Source organism: Talpa occidentalis, unplaced genomic scaffold (genome assembly GCF_014898055.3).
Source record: "Talpa occidentalis isolate TD23 unplaced genomic scaffold, MPIMG_talOcc4v2.1 talOcc4.17, whole genome shotgun sequence".
Lineage (NCBI taxonomy): Eukaryota > Metazoa > Chordata > Mammalia > Eulipotyphla > Talpidae > Talpa > Talpa occidentalis.
In genome coordinates this window covers 50,225,923-50,238,176 of record NW_023601754.1, presented here as the reverse complement: position 1 = coordinate 50,238,176, position 12,254 = coordinate 50,225,923, and the positions used below count along the sequence as shown (strand labels likewise).

At 65.3% G+C, this 12,254-nt stretch overlaps 1 protein-coding gene across 1 annotated transcript; it reads right to left on the bottom strand.

The window, feature by feature from the left end:
• Positions 1 to 978: 978 nt before the first annotated feature.
• On the bottom strand, positions 979 to 12,025 carry LOC119248746 (NACHT, LRR and PYD domains-containing protein 4-like). Its single transcript, XM_037515621.2, has 9 exons — positions 11,724 to 12,025; positions 7,854 to 9,429; positions 7,111 to 7,269; positions 6,772 to 6,939; positions 5,422 to 5,589; positions 3,499 to 3,669; positions 2,526 to 2,696; positions 1,918 to 2,088; positions 979 to 1,232 (listed from the first exon to the last, which is right to left on the bottom strand). The coding sequence occupies exons 1-9, from the start codon at positions 12,001 to 12,003 to the stop codon at positions 1,142 to 1,144; spliced, it is 2,955 nt and encodes a 984-aa protein (XP_037371518.1). The 5' UTR covers positions 12,004 to 12,025; the 3' UTR covers positions 979 to 1,141.
• Positions 12,026 to 12,254: the final 229 nt, after the last annotated feature.

The window sequence follows — 12,254 nt, the reverse complement described above, 5'->3', positions numbered from 1 at the left end:
GCGGCCCAGAGCCAGGCTCGGCGCTGCTCGGCGCGGGCCTCGGGATCCGCCGCGCTTACGCGCCCCAGCGGCTGGGCTGCCAGCTTGTCGGCCTGTCACACTCAGGCTGCGGGCCAGCCGCTTCCCCCTCGGCGCTCGCGGGCCCCTCAGTGTTTCCAGTCGCGCCGTCGGCGGGTGCTTGCTCTCGCGTGTCGGCCTCTATGCGTCAGCGCCCCGCGGAGGGTGCGGGAGGCCGGGCGCAGCCGGGAAGGAGGCAGAGACGCCGGGCTGTGCTGGGAGCAGGAGCGCGCCCCCTCGACGGTGCTGCGGGCTGGGGAAGCGGGCTGGGAGGGGCCGAGCAGAACCCCGGGGGTCACGGCTGGGGGGGCCCCGTTGGGTTTGGCCGTGGCCGCCGAGGGAGGCCGTGGCCGACGCTCACAGGCGGTCGATGCCGCGACCTCGAGGGCGCCCGGCCCGCCTGCAGAAACCTGCGCCCCACGGCGCCCCGCCCAGGTCGCGCCCCCGCTCCGTGGCTCGGGCGCTTGGTGCAGCGGGCACAGCCGCCTCCCCGCGGCGCCCGCAGACCCTGGGCGTCTTGCCGCGTCCCTTTTCACGCGCTGAGGTGACGGCCGGCGACTCCGGCCACACGTGCCCATCGCCCCGCACCCTGGCCCTCAACCGGGCAGCGGGGGGCGGACGGGGCCCCTGCCGGGCTGTGCCAGGCGGGCGTGCAGGGCGGGGAGCGGGGGCCCTCTGGAGTCTCACGAGGCTTGCTTGTGGGGCTTGGGGCAGGAGCGCGCCGGGCGGTGGCCAAGGGGCCGGCTCCCTGAGGAGGAGGGGGGGCCGCTGGCCCGTGGGGCACACGGCCGGGCAGGGGCAGGGGGCTGGGGCAGGGGGCTGGCAGGCCCGGCCCGCTGTCCATGGCGGGGTCCAGCGGCTCTCCCGCCGGCCCCTGCGTCCTCCCCCGGCTGCACACACCACAGACGCGCGTCGGGCTTCATGAGACGTCGTAGACTTTATTGAGTGTTTGCAGTGCCCTTGCGGGATAAAAGGAGGATCTCGAGGGCTTTTCAGGGGCTCCCCAGGGCGGCCAAGCGGTTAAAAATGAAGTAAAACGGCAGGACCGGTGGCCACACTCGGGGCCCTGCCCGCCCCCCGCCCCTCAGTCTTCCGCGATCTTCAGCCGGGGGTTCTGCTCCTCCACGGCCTGCAGGAGCCTCTGGGTCTCCTGGTCGAATTCGCCTTTAAGCAGCCTAGAGAGCACGAGAGGGGAGACTGAGCCCGCGTTCCCCGCGCCCCCACGCTCTCCCCTGGATGCGCGGCCCTGGGCGGGACACACCCCCTGGCCGGAGGGCCCCGCCGCGCCGCCCAGGACCGGGGTGTGCGTTTGCCGCCGCCAAGCTGCCCGGGAGGAGCCGGCACAGCCAGGGAGAGGCAGCGGGGAGCCCACGCCCACTGGACATGGGGGTGGGGAGCAGGGGAAGGGAGTCGGGGGGCCGGAGGCTCGGGAGAGGACAGCTGTCTTTGTTCTCATAGGTCCTGTCCCGCGGGGGCTTCCGGCCGGCTCGGCGGATGTCCACGGTGCGCAGGTCAGTGCTGCCGGACCAGCCGGCCCCACACGCCCGCGGCTCTGTCTGTTGGGGGGCGGGGGAGGAGGGAGGGGCAGGGGAGGAAGTCCTCGGCTCGCCCCTCCCCTTGCCGTGAATAACCCCCGTCTGGCGGGTAGTAACAAGCTGGGGCCCAGACCCAGGCCTGAGCGCAGGACACGAGGACAGGCTCGACGTGGCGACAGGACGCCCTCTTGCCAGCCCCCCCATGTTCCTGTCAGCACGGGGTGAGGGGTCTGCACGGTCTGTGCCCTTGTAGCATGCGAGACTGCAGCAGCCTCACCTCCGCAGGAGGCCAGGAACCCTGACACCCCCGCCCCGCCCCGCTCACCCGAGCACACGCAGGCTGCGCTCCGGGTCACCCAGCGCCTGGCAGAGCTCGGCCACCCCGCCGCGGCCCAGTGCGTTGCCCCGCAGGTCCAGCTTTTGCAGAGTCTTGGTGCTGACGAGGGCAGCGGCCAGGTCCCCGCAGCAGGCGCTCGTTAGCCGACAGTGGCTGAGCCTGCGGCAGGGACACGCGTTCAGAGAGGCCGGGCCTGGGGGACAGCAGGTGGCAGCGCCCGGGAGACGTCCAGGCCCCTCTCCCAGCCGCTGGCTGTGACTTTGCAGCTCTGGCCCCTAAGGATTGGGGTGTCTTCCTCGCCCCCAATGTCAGACTGGCCAGGCTTTGGTCTGTGACCCTTGGTCAGGGGCCAAGGTGAGTCCTGCCTCCAGCACCTTCTGGGCTCTGCAGCCCCCAGCACTGTGGGCGGACACCCTGGCTGCCTGTGCTCAGAACAGCCAGCAGGGCATGGCGGCGGCACCAACCTGCGGCGGGGGCAGGGTCCTGGCCCCAAGGACCCACGTGGGGGCGGGCCCCCATAGGACATGCCCCCAGCCCCCGACTCCCACCCTGCACCCGCCCCTCAGCCCTGTGCCGCCCCAGCCTCAGGGACCCACCCCAGCTTCTCCAGGCGGCAGCTGGGGTGGGCCAGCGCCTCACACAGGGCGGCCGCGCCCACGTCCCCGATGTCGTTCCTCCCGATCTGCAGGCAGGTCAGGCTCTGGGTGCTGGCGAGGACCGCGGCCAGGTCTTGGCACCCGTCCGTGGTCAAAAAACATCTGGACAAACTGCAAGAGGAGTGGTGACGCTGCTCAGGCTGCCCAGGCGGTCACTTGGTGTCTCTGCAGAAGGCCTGGCTCTCCCCGTGCCCGGCGGGCAGTGGCCGCTCAACCTGCCTTATTTAACATTCTCTCAAGGCAAGAAACACCAAGCTGTAAACTCGAGAGTTCTTGATGGGTGAGGAGAAATAATTGGACCCAATCCCAAAACCCCACCACCCCCAAGACTCTTGATTTCTCGGGGAGAAATGGTCGGAAAAGGCCGTCTCAACTGGCAACTCCAAACGCCCCACGTGTGGTGGTGCAGACGCAGACTATTACGCAGCCGTCAAAAATGACAAACGCACACCACAGGATTCTGCAGCTGTCTGTCAACCTTGTGCATGAGGCTGAGACACTTCCGCCACCTTCCCCCCCACATGTTGCCTTCATTCCTTCCCAGACGCTCGTCTCACCCACTTTAATCCCCAAGTCAACGGTAATTACGCTCAACCCTCCTACTTGAAGCTTCAGTTCTCCGTTTCCACCCGATGAGGGAGTCATCGCGTGGCTCATGAGCCAGACGTCTGCCCCCAGCGGGTCCCGAGTCCCAATCCCTCCCTCCCCTTCTCGGCCCTGCCGTGAGCCCTGCCAGCCGACCCTGAGACGCTCAATCCGGGCTGGCGTGGAGGCACGTTTGCTTGCCTGACCGGAGTCTCTGCAGGAACCGAACCAGCTGTCTCCCAGTCCGAGGCACAGACTCAGACCTTTCTCAGCTCCACAGCCCGGACCCCTGGGTAAGGCTCGGCCTCCCGGGCCCAGGGACACCTACCACAGGGAGGGGAGGCGGCAGCTGGGCTGCCTCAGGGCCTCGCACAGAAGCTGCAGGTCCTCGCGTCTCAGGACGTTGGCGCTGAGGTCCAGGTGGGCGAGGCTCGTGTTGCACAGGAGGGCTCCGTGCAGGCTGGCCCAGCTGTGCTCGGTGAGGTAGCAGCACACCAAGCTGTGGGGCAGACGTGGGCACAGGACACGCCTGAGAGGTCAAGGCAGTGGCCTCTCATCTCACGGTCACGGGAAGGCCAGGGACCCTGGCTTGCTGAGTGCCCCTCCATGAACGTCCCCCTCCACAGGGATGACAGCAAGCCCGCGCAAGCCATGCAGACGGAAGAGGGAGGAGCCGCTAGTACTCTGGGCGGGCTCTGCCTCCAACTCCACACTCAGCGCTGCCTTCGCAGGGCACTGACCGCCGACCTGCGGCTGTGGATGGTGACATACAGCGGCCACCTGACGTGCCCAGCCCTTTACCCCTCGCAGCTGCCATTCTTTAAAACCACAGTGCAGTCAGGACCTTTAAAGGCCTAATGCTTGTGTTCAGACCAGGACCTCTCTGCGCTGCGAGCTAATGGAATCTATCCCAAGAACACACACAGAAATTCAAAAGGAAACCTGCACTGCTGTGTTGACTGCAGCATCGTTACAGTAGCCAAGACATGGGAACAACCTAAAAGTCCCCAGACAAGTGGACCTAAAAGATGTTGTCTACATACACAATGGAATAGTACTCGGCCCTCAAAAAGAGAGAGTCATGCCATCGGCAGCAACATCGATGCTGACAGCTTTGAATTAAATATTAGCTGTCAACACTTAACCATCGGTAAAGTTTTCTGTGAAATCCAGACGTTCAGCCTAGTGCAGACCGGGGAGCTGGCCCTGGATCTGGGCCCTCCAGGCTGTCCTAGCCCGGGCTGGGGGGGAGGGACACGGGGTTCCCACACAGCCTCCCCTGCCGGCCTTCATTCTCTAAGCATCCGTGGTTCTTTCCGCTACTCTGAAACTCAAGCCACTGGAAATCCCCGCACCTTATTTGATATCCCCGTATTTCCCAAGCCTGTCTCCTCACTGCTAAACTTCTGCTTAATGGTTAAAGGCTGGGCATCACCAAGAGGGCGACTGAGGCCTTCCTTGCAGCGCTCACAAGAGAAACAACAGCCAGCCAGCCGGGAAGGAGCCACTACTGAGAGACTCCCCTGCAGAGACGAGGCTGACACACCCCTGCACCTCAGAGATGAACTTGGAGTGCACCGAAGGGACGCCGAGGAGCCCCGCATCGGGTGCTGGAGGTAGGTGGGGAGTGGTGTACAACGGCGCGGTCTCTGGGGGAGGGAGACAGCAGGGTGCCCGTCCAGCTTGATCCCACTAGGTCTCCCCGCTGGGTCTCCCCTCCCGCCTCAACAAAGTTCACCAAAAGGCACGCATGGTGCCCAGCAGAGCCAGAGAGCCAGAGAGGAAGGGCAGCAGCAAGTCCTCAGGTGTCAGTATCGCCTTCCGCAGCGACAGACACACGGTGGGGTAAGAGAGGCCGTGAGAAAAGGGCCACCTGCACGGCACGATGCTTCGGGGAGCAAACCGTTCCGAGGAAGACACCGCCCGAGCGCCCGAGGTGCAGGAAACAGACTCTCAGGGTCTAAGGCCAGGTTGGTGGTCGCCAGAAGAGCGGGGCGGCGGGGTGGGAAGGGAGGTGCAAGGGTCAGTTTGGTGAAGGACGGTCGCTGCCTGAGGTGGTGTGTCAGCCTCTAGCGCTGCTCAGTCGGCTCTCTGTGCTGGGTTTAGGTGGGGGTTCGCCCGGCGCCCTGTTTTTGCGGGGGGCACGCATGCCCTCACATTCTTGACGTATCCTCAGAATGCCCTCACTTCCCGGAGTGCACATGCCCCCCCCACCTTCGCAGCAGTGGCGCGGGCGTGGGGGCTCACTTACACCAACGACTCCAGCTCACACTCGGGGTGACGCAGAGCCTCGCACAGCAGGGGCAGCCCCTGGTCCAGGTAGTTGAAGGACAAGTTAAGGAGCTTCAGCTTCTTGTTGCTGGTCAGCATGGAGGCGAGGACCTCGCAGTCGTCCCCCGAGAGGAGGCAGTTGGTCAGTCTGTGGGGACAGGGGGTCGTGGGGCACAGGTTCTGTGTCCCCCACCCTGCCTCGTCTGTCCCCATCCTCACGGGAGCGTTCCTGGGGCGTCTCCCTGCCCCGCTCTGCCTGGACTCCAGGGCCTTCTCTGGACCTCAGCAGCTCGTGACCCCCCGACCTGAGTGTGGTGGAGGCAGCAGGTCACCCCCTGCCCCAGCTTCCAGGCAGCACCAGCCAAGCCTGAGAAAAGTCCCCAATGCGCCGCGTCCCCGTGGGCACCGCTTGACCTGCGTCCTCGCCCCGTGCTGGCCACTCTGTCGTTGGACTTGCTTTGAGATACTCACGTCTGCTGCTCCCCAAACTCCTGCCTCCTGACTTGGTGGAGGTCTTTGTATGGGTTCCCCCAGTGGGGTGTCCTTTGCATAGCCCAGGGTTTTGGGGGAACCTCCAAGCTGCTTCCCATGCACTGAGCCACGTCCCTGGAGCGCCGGGGCGGTTCCTTTCTCTGCATCCTCCAGGAACTAGTTTGTTTTGGTTTTGGACGTGGGCCACGTGCAGGGAGTGAGGACGGGGGAGTTTTGGGGGGGCGGTTTACACCCCGACAGGTCTGGGGAAGGAGTGGCATCAGCCAGGTTTGGCTGGTGGAGTCTGGAGAAGTGGCAGGCGAAGGACCGAAACTGCACCTGAATATGTGGGTGCTGGAGACGGTCAGTAGAGGGAGAGACGAGGGTCCTCAATGTAAACCCCCCCTTGAAGTGTAACTCCCGGAGTGTGTGCAGAGGCCGAGCGTGGGCAGGGGTGTTTGCGAGTGGGGCCCAGTCAGGTTGGGGCCGCGGTCAGCGCCAGCACCGGCACCGCCTGTCCTCCCAACCGTGGCCAGCCTGCCGGGGCACCTTGTAGAGCCCAGCCCCAGCGCTCGCCTCACGGGGGTCATTCCCGCCAAAACCGCGGGGTGGGGTGGGGGCTGATCCAAATGGCTCCTTTGTGGGGAGTGAGGTGCCAGCAGGACCTCCGTGCAGCTTTCAGCCGGCAGGTCTTTCTGGCCCTCCCGACATGCTGGACGCCCAAGGCCCGCCCAAGGCCGCCACTGGTCTGGTGGGTGAGTGCGGGGGCGACGCCAGGGGTGGGGCCAGCTCAAGCCGGGAGGGAGGTGCGCCGGGTGGAGAGGGCCAGGGCTTCCGGGGAGCCAAGCATGGCACTCACAGGAGCTCCTGCACGTTGCTGGCGGGGTGGCCCAGGGCCTTGCTGAGCTCACAGACGTCGCTGCGCGAGAGCGCGGTGGAGCCGAGGTTCAGGTGTCGCAGGTCGGGGCAGCGGGTGAGCGCCTGGAAGAGGGCCCCCCGCTGCGCGGGCAGGGCCACGTTGTTGATCCTGCGGAGAGGAGCATCTGTCCGTCCCTCTGTCTGCAGAGGCCGCCAGAGCCGAGACTCCAGGCCCAGGCGCGAGACCCTGGCTTCTCCTGTTCTCTGCCCGCCACTGCGCATAGGTGCCCAGAGCCGGAATGGGGGCCTCTCGCTGCCGCCCCACTGCGGGCCCACTTACTCAAGCCTTTGGAGGTGGCAGCTGGGGCGCCGCAGCAGGTGGCACAGCACCGTGAAGGCCGCGCGGTCCAGCACGCTGGAGCACAGCTGGAACTCCTGGAGCGTCTCGGTGGCCAGCGCAGAGCACACTTGGTTCCAGCAGCTGAGCACGTTCCCTGACCTGCAGGCCCGGCCGGGAGGCTGACCATGACCCCCCGGGAGGGCACAGGAATGCTGCCCCCCGCAGGACCCCCGCCAGGGGCTAGGGCAACAGCCTGAGACACTTGTCGGGCTTGGGCAGGCGCCCCGGCCCCTGGCGGGCGGAGGCGAGGGGTGGCGCTCATCAGCCTCGGTGCCAGTCGTGCCAAGTCCTGGCAGCCACGGGGCTGTGTAGGGCCAGCAGCCGGGCAGCCGGTGCTGCCCCACGGGGCACCCTCACCCGGCCTCTTGCACCGCCCCTTTGCCCGTGTCCTCCCCTGGCACCCAGGAGAACCCTCCTCCTGTGGATTTCGGCGTATTAAGTGAGATCAACGTGTCAGGATTTTTATAGTGAGTTAAGAATTTTGCGCGGGGAGAAGAGCTCTTGGCGCTGATGGGCTTGGGCAGCGCCGCTCCCACTGGGCTGGGCTGGGTCTCCAGAGCCTCCAGGGAGCAGGGCCACGGGGCTCTGAGGTCCAGCCAGGGCCCGCGTGGAGCCCTCTCCGCCGTGCGTACCCGCTCCCCTCCCAGGGCCCGTGGAGAGGGGCCGGAGCTGCCGGGACTCACCGGGGACACGCCTCGCACCCTTTGGTTTCCTCGTCAAAAACGTTCTGGATGGAGACTGCGAGCCTCGTCAAGCCCGAGGCGAGCTTCAGGCAGTAGGCGCTGACCGCCAGCTCCACGCTGTCCGTGATGCTCACGGCGACCTCCGGGAAGAGGCCCATGGTCCAGCCGGCGAAGTCCGCGCTCTGCATCTCGAACAGGCAGTAGAACAGCGCCAGGAAGTCCAGGTCCTGCTGCAGGAGCTCGCTCTCCGCCGTGTGCTGCAGGTGCTGCTGGAGCGCGCGCCGCACGTCCCCGGCCGGGTGGGGGCCCACGCGCGCCTCCAGCCGCCGCTGCTCCCTTTCGCTCAGAAGGCCGAACACGAAGGGCCCCAGGAAGATCCAGCGCACCCTCATTTTCCGCAAGCAGAGGAAGAACAGGTCCTCCGCGCTGCCCACGGGTGCGGGGGCGCGGCGCTGGGCCAGGAAATAGAAGAGGGCGGCGCAGAACTCCTGGGCACTGGTGTGGGGGAACCGGTACCACTGGTCGCCGGTTCCCCAGGGCCGCAGCACCCTCGCGTCCAGCAGTGCAGGCAGGTCGGTGTCCGCGAGCCCGTTTCTCCGGAGGTCCTCGGCGCTGAACACGAACGTGTCTGTCCACATGCCCTCCGCCGCCAGGGAGCACAGGCTCCCCAGGCGGCCCTGGCTCTGCGGGTTCAGGCGAGCGCCCCCCTTGGGGGGGAACAGGTGCAAGAAGAAAGTGCTGTAGAGAGAGGTGGTGCTGGCGCAGGCCTCAGCCAGGTCGCGCCCCGCCTCCACCTCCTGCTTCAGGCAGGCGCACGCCAGCCAGCAGAGGACCGGGATCCCGCACAAGCAGGCCAGGTGCGCGCTGGCCCGCACCAGCCGGAAGGCCTCTGCCACCCTGCGCGTGTCGGGGATGGTGCTGCAGAAGTACAACTTCACCTCGCTGGTGGTGAAGCCCAGGAGCAGCCTAATGGTGGGTGTGTGCAGCTGGTGCTCGATGTCCTGCAGGCGCTCGGAGGTGGTGGCCACGAGCAGCGAGGCCCCAGGGAGCACCCGCTTCTGCAGCAGGCTGCTCACGAGCGTGGCCGCTGGCCGCCGCTCCAGGCAGTCCCGGCACAGCGCGGCCTCGGGCTCCTTCAGGTCGCAGTCCAGCTCCTCGAAGCCATCGATGATGAACAGGAGCCGCTCAGGCTGGGATAAAATCTCCTCCACTGCGGCCAGCGAGTCGGACCAGCCCTTGGACATGAGCTCGGCCAAGCTGGTGGCCGGCCACTGCTTCATTTCCCAGCAGGACAGGTAGAAAACATAGGAGAAGCGGTCCCGGTAGATCCTGCCCTCGGCCCAGACGACCATCAGCCTGACCAGGAGCGTGGTCTTCCCGATGCCCGGCATGCCCCTGAGGACCACCGTCTGCCCGCCCGCCTCGGGCTCCTGGGGGCTGAAGAAGTGCTCCATGCACTCGCAGTCTCGCTGGTTGGCGTCCTGGCTTAAGAAATCTTGAATCATCGTGGCCGATTGCCTGGCCCAGAAAACGCCGAATTTCTCCTTGATGTAGGCTTGGTAGGCCTTGGCGTGTCCTGGGGCAGGGGGACAGAGGGCCCAGCACCCAGATTAGAACACGCACGCACAGACAGACACGCCCAGAAAGCCCGGTGTCCGCCTGCACCTGCAGCTGGACCCATGGGCCGGCGCTGGTCCACGGCCTGTTCTGTGGACAAGACAGTGGCGTGTCAGCGGATCCTTGGCTGCTAAAAATCCCGGGTGCAGGTCAAGCAGGTTAGGTGCTGCCATTAGCAGACGCTTTTTAAAAAAGTCTTATTTTTTTCCCCTGCAAAATGTGGTTTTTATTTTGTTCATGTCCTTCTGTAATACATGGCATGGCTAGAACAAACATTTAAAGCAAACTCGTAATAGTGAAAAACCTTAATACTTTGGGGTTTTACTTTTTAATTATGTCTTCTAAGTCACTTTTCTTTGCGATGAATGTTTACAAAAATAATCTGAAGGGCTCTGTGCACGCCTGTGTCCACTTGAGCACTGTTTACAATAACTAAGTTATGGAGTTACTGTGGCGATAACTAAGCCACAGGAGTGGATCAAGATGTGGCCTGCAGGCACAACAGAATACTACTCAGCAATGAAAAAGGACAAGGTCTTGCCATTTGAAACATGGATGGAAATAGAGGGGGTGACTAAGTGAAAGATGTCAGAGGAGGAAGATATCACATGGTTTCACTCCTATGTGGACTATAAAGAAACAGAACAGGGCCTCCCCTGGTGGCGCAGCGGTTGAGGGCTGGGCTGCGAAGCTGCCACAGCCGCTGCAGCACCGGTTTGATCCCCGGCCCCCGGCGAGGGTCCCACATGGCGCGCAGACCTCTCCTGTCTCGCCCGCTGCTCCCCTCAGCAGTGTATTTTGTCAGTCTGCCTGTTCTGTTTCTGGCTCTGGTGAATTTCTTACCCTCCCCACTTCTGACTGTAACCTAGTGCTTGTATAAATAAATAAACATTAAAAAAAAAAAAGAAACGGAACAAAGGAGCCGACTAAATTAAACCAAAACAGACCGTAGAAGGGTGGTGGACTCCACTGGCACCTGCGCTTCAGAATTTCACTGTTGGGGGAAGGACAGTCTCCCTGGGCATCAGGTTTGTCAGTTGTCGACAAAGGAGAGACTGGACTGGCTCTGTGGGGGTGCCGTGAGGTCCCCAGGCCGTGGGAGGGGCTGCAGGTGGAAGTGTAGCGTGCAGGGATGCGTCTCACTCACACTTCAAATATCAGGCTTCATTAAAAGGGGGAAAGCCAGTGATAATGGGTACCCCAGAGGTGCAGAGACGGGAGCAAAACACTCCTCACTCTTCAGGGAAGACGTCACCGTGCAGTGGCTCACTGCTAAGGGAAAACCAGCAACAACCCGGGGACGCCCACGACACATCGCTGTGAAGTTACCAAGTTGGTGATGAAAAACGGGTCGCCCCCGTCAGCCCTCCTCAGGCTCCTCCGCAGAGGCCAGTGAGGAGAGCGTGGACTGATGTCCTGACACGCTCAGGAGCTGAACCACCAGCGGCGACGTGACGGAGAAAGAGCAGCTCTCCCCGAAGCCACCTGCTGGTGGAGGCGACCACCCCCGGCCTCACAAGGACCGCGGAAGGGCGGTCTCCGTGGGAAGGAAAGCCCAGGGGACACAGCGTCTCGAGTTGGGTGGTAGCGGGACAGACTGGGAAGGCGGCGGCCGCGCGCCAGCAGGGAGGCCGGTGCGGGAGGCCTCGGAGAAAAGAAGGTCAGCGGCACGTGTAATTCCACTTCCTCCTCCCGGCTCAGGGGGGGCTCATGTGAAACCGGGCTCAGCTCGGAGAGGGGGTGGTGCCCCGAGGCTGGGCGGCGAGAGCTGGACGGCACCGCCCCCCACGCGCAAGCACAGCCGCAGCCCGGCCGGCTGGGCCTCCCGCGTGAAGGCGTCTGGGCCCCCTGGGCCAGGAGCGCGGGGACTGGGGAGTTAACGCTGCTCACCTTTGGCTTGTTGACTCGTGAAGTAAGAGAGCGGCTTGGAAACCTCGGGGAGCCCCCGCACTCGAGAGGGACTTTCTCCTCGAGTAAGTGCAGTTACCCCAGCGCCCCTCCATGCAGCGCTTCCTCTCAGCCCGTGGCTGGTAACGCCCCGCGCCCCGGCCCCGGCCCGCTGCTGAGCCCACCCCGCGGGGCTCTCAGCGCCGGGTGACGTCCAGGCCGCCCCGCCGGGACGCGCGGGTCCCCACATACTGTGTTGTTTAAACGCGGGGGACACTGGCGGCGCAGGGCTCGCTCCGGCTCCGGCTCCCGGCGAGGTCCTCCCTGGGGGACAGCCCGCCCCCAGCCCCCCCCCCCCCCGCGCACCTGTGCCCTCGCTCCTGGCCTTCGCGCACAGGTCCTGGCGGTTCATCCTCTGGAAGACGCGCAGCGTCACGGCCCAGGCGCCCTGCTCCCCGTACTCCCGCCGCAGCAGCTCCGCCAGGCCCTCGCGTGCGGCCCGCTTCACCTCGGCCCAGGGCACCTGCCTGCGCCCCGGGGGCGGCGGCTCGCTCCTGAGGAGCTCCTTGAATTTCCTGAACTCCTCCCTCCGGAGCTCCTCCAGGTACCACATCAGGCCGAAGTCGGCGAAGAAAGACGCGGCCATGGTGTGCGGGCCGGCCAGTGGCCCCGGGGGGTCCCTGAGCCAGAAAAGTGGACCTGAGGGGCGGGCGGGGCGACACCGACCCACCCCAGATGAACCCCGCGGCCCGGGAGCCCCGGGACAGAAGGAGCCCCACGGGCCAGCTCTCGGCCGCCGCCCTGGCGCCCCTGCCAGCGTGGCCCCCGCACGGATGGACACAACACCCCGGCTGGCGCCCTGGCTCAGCCGCGGGCTCAGGCCCGGCGTGTGCTTTG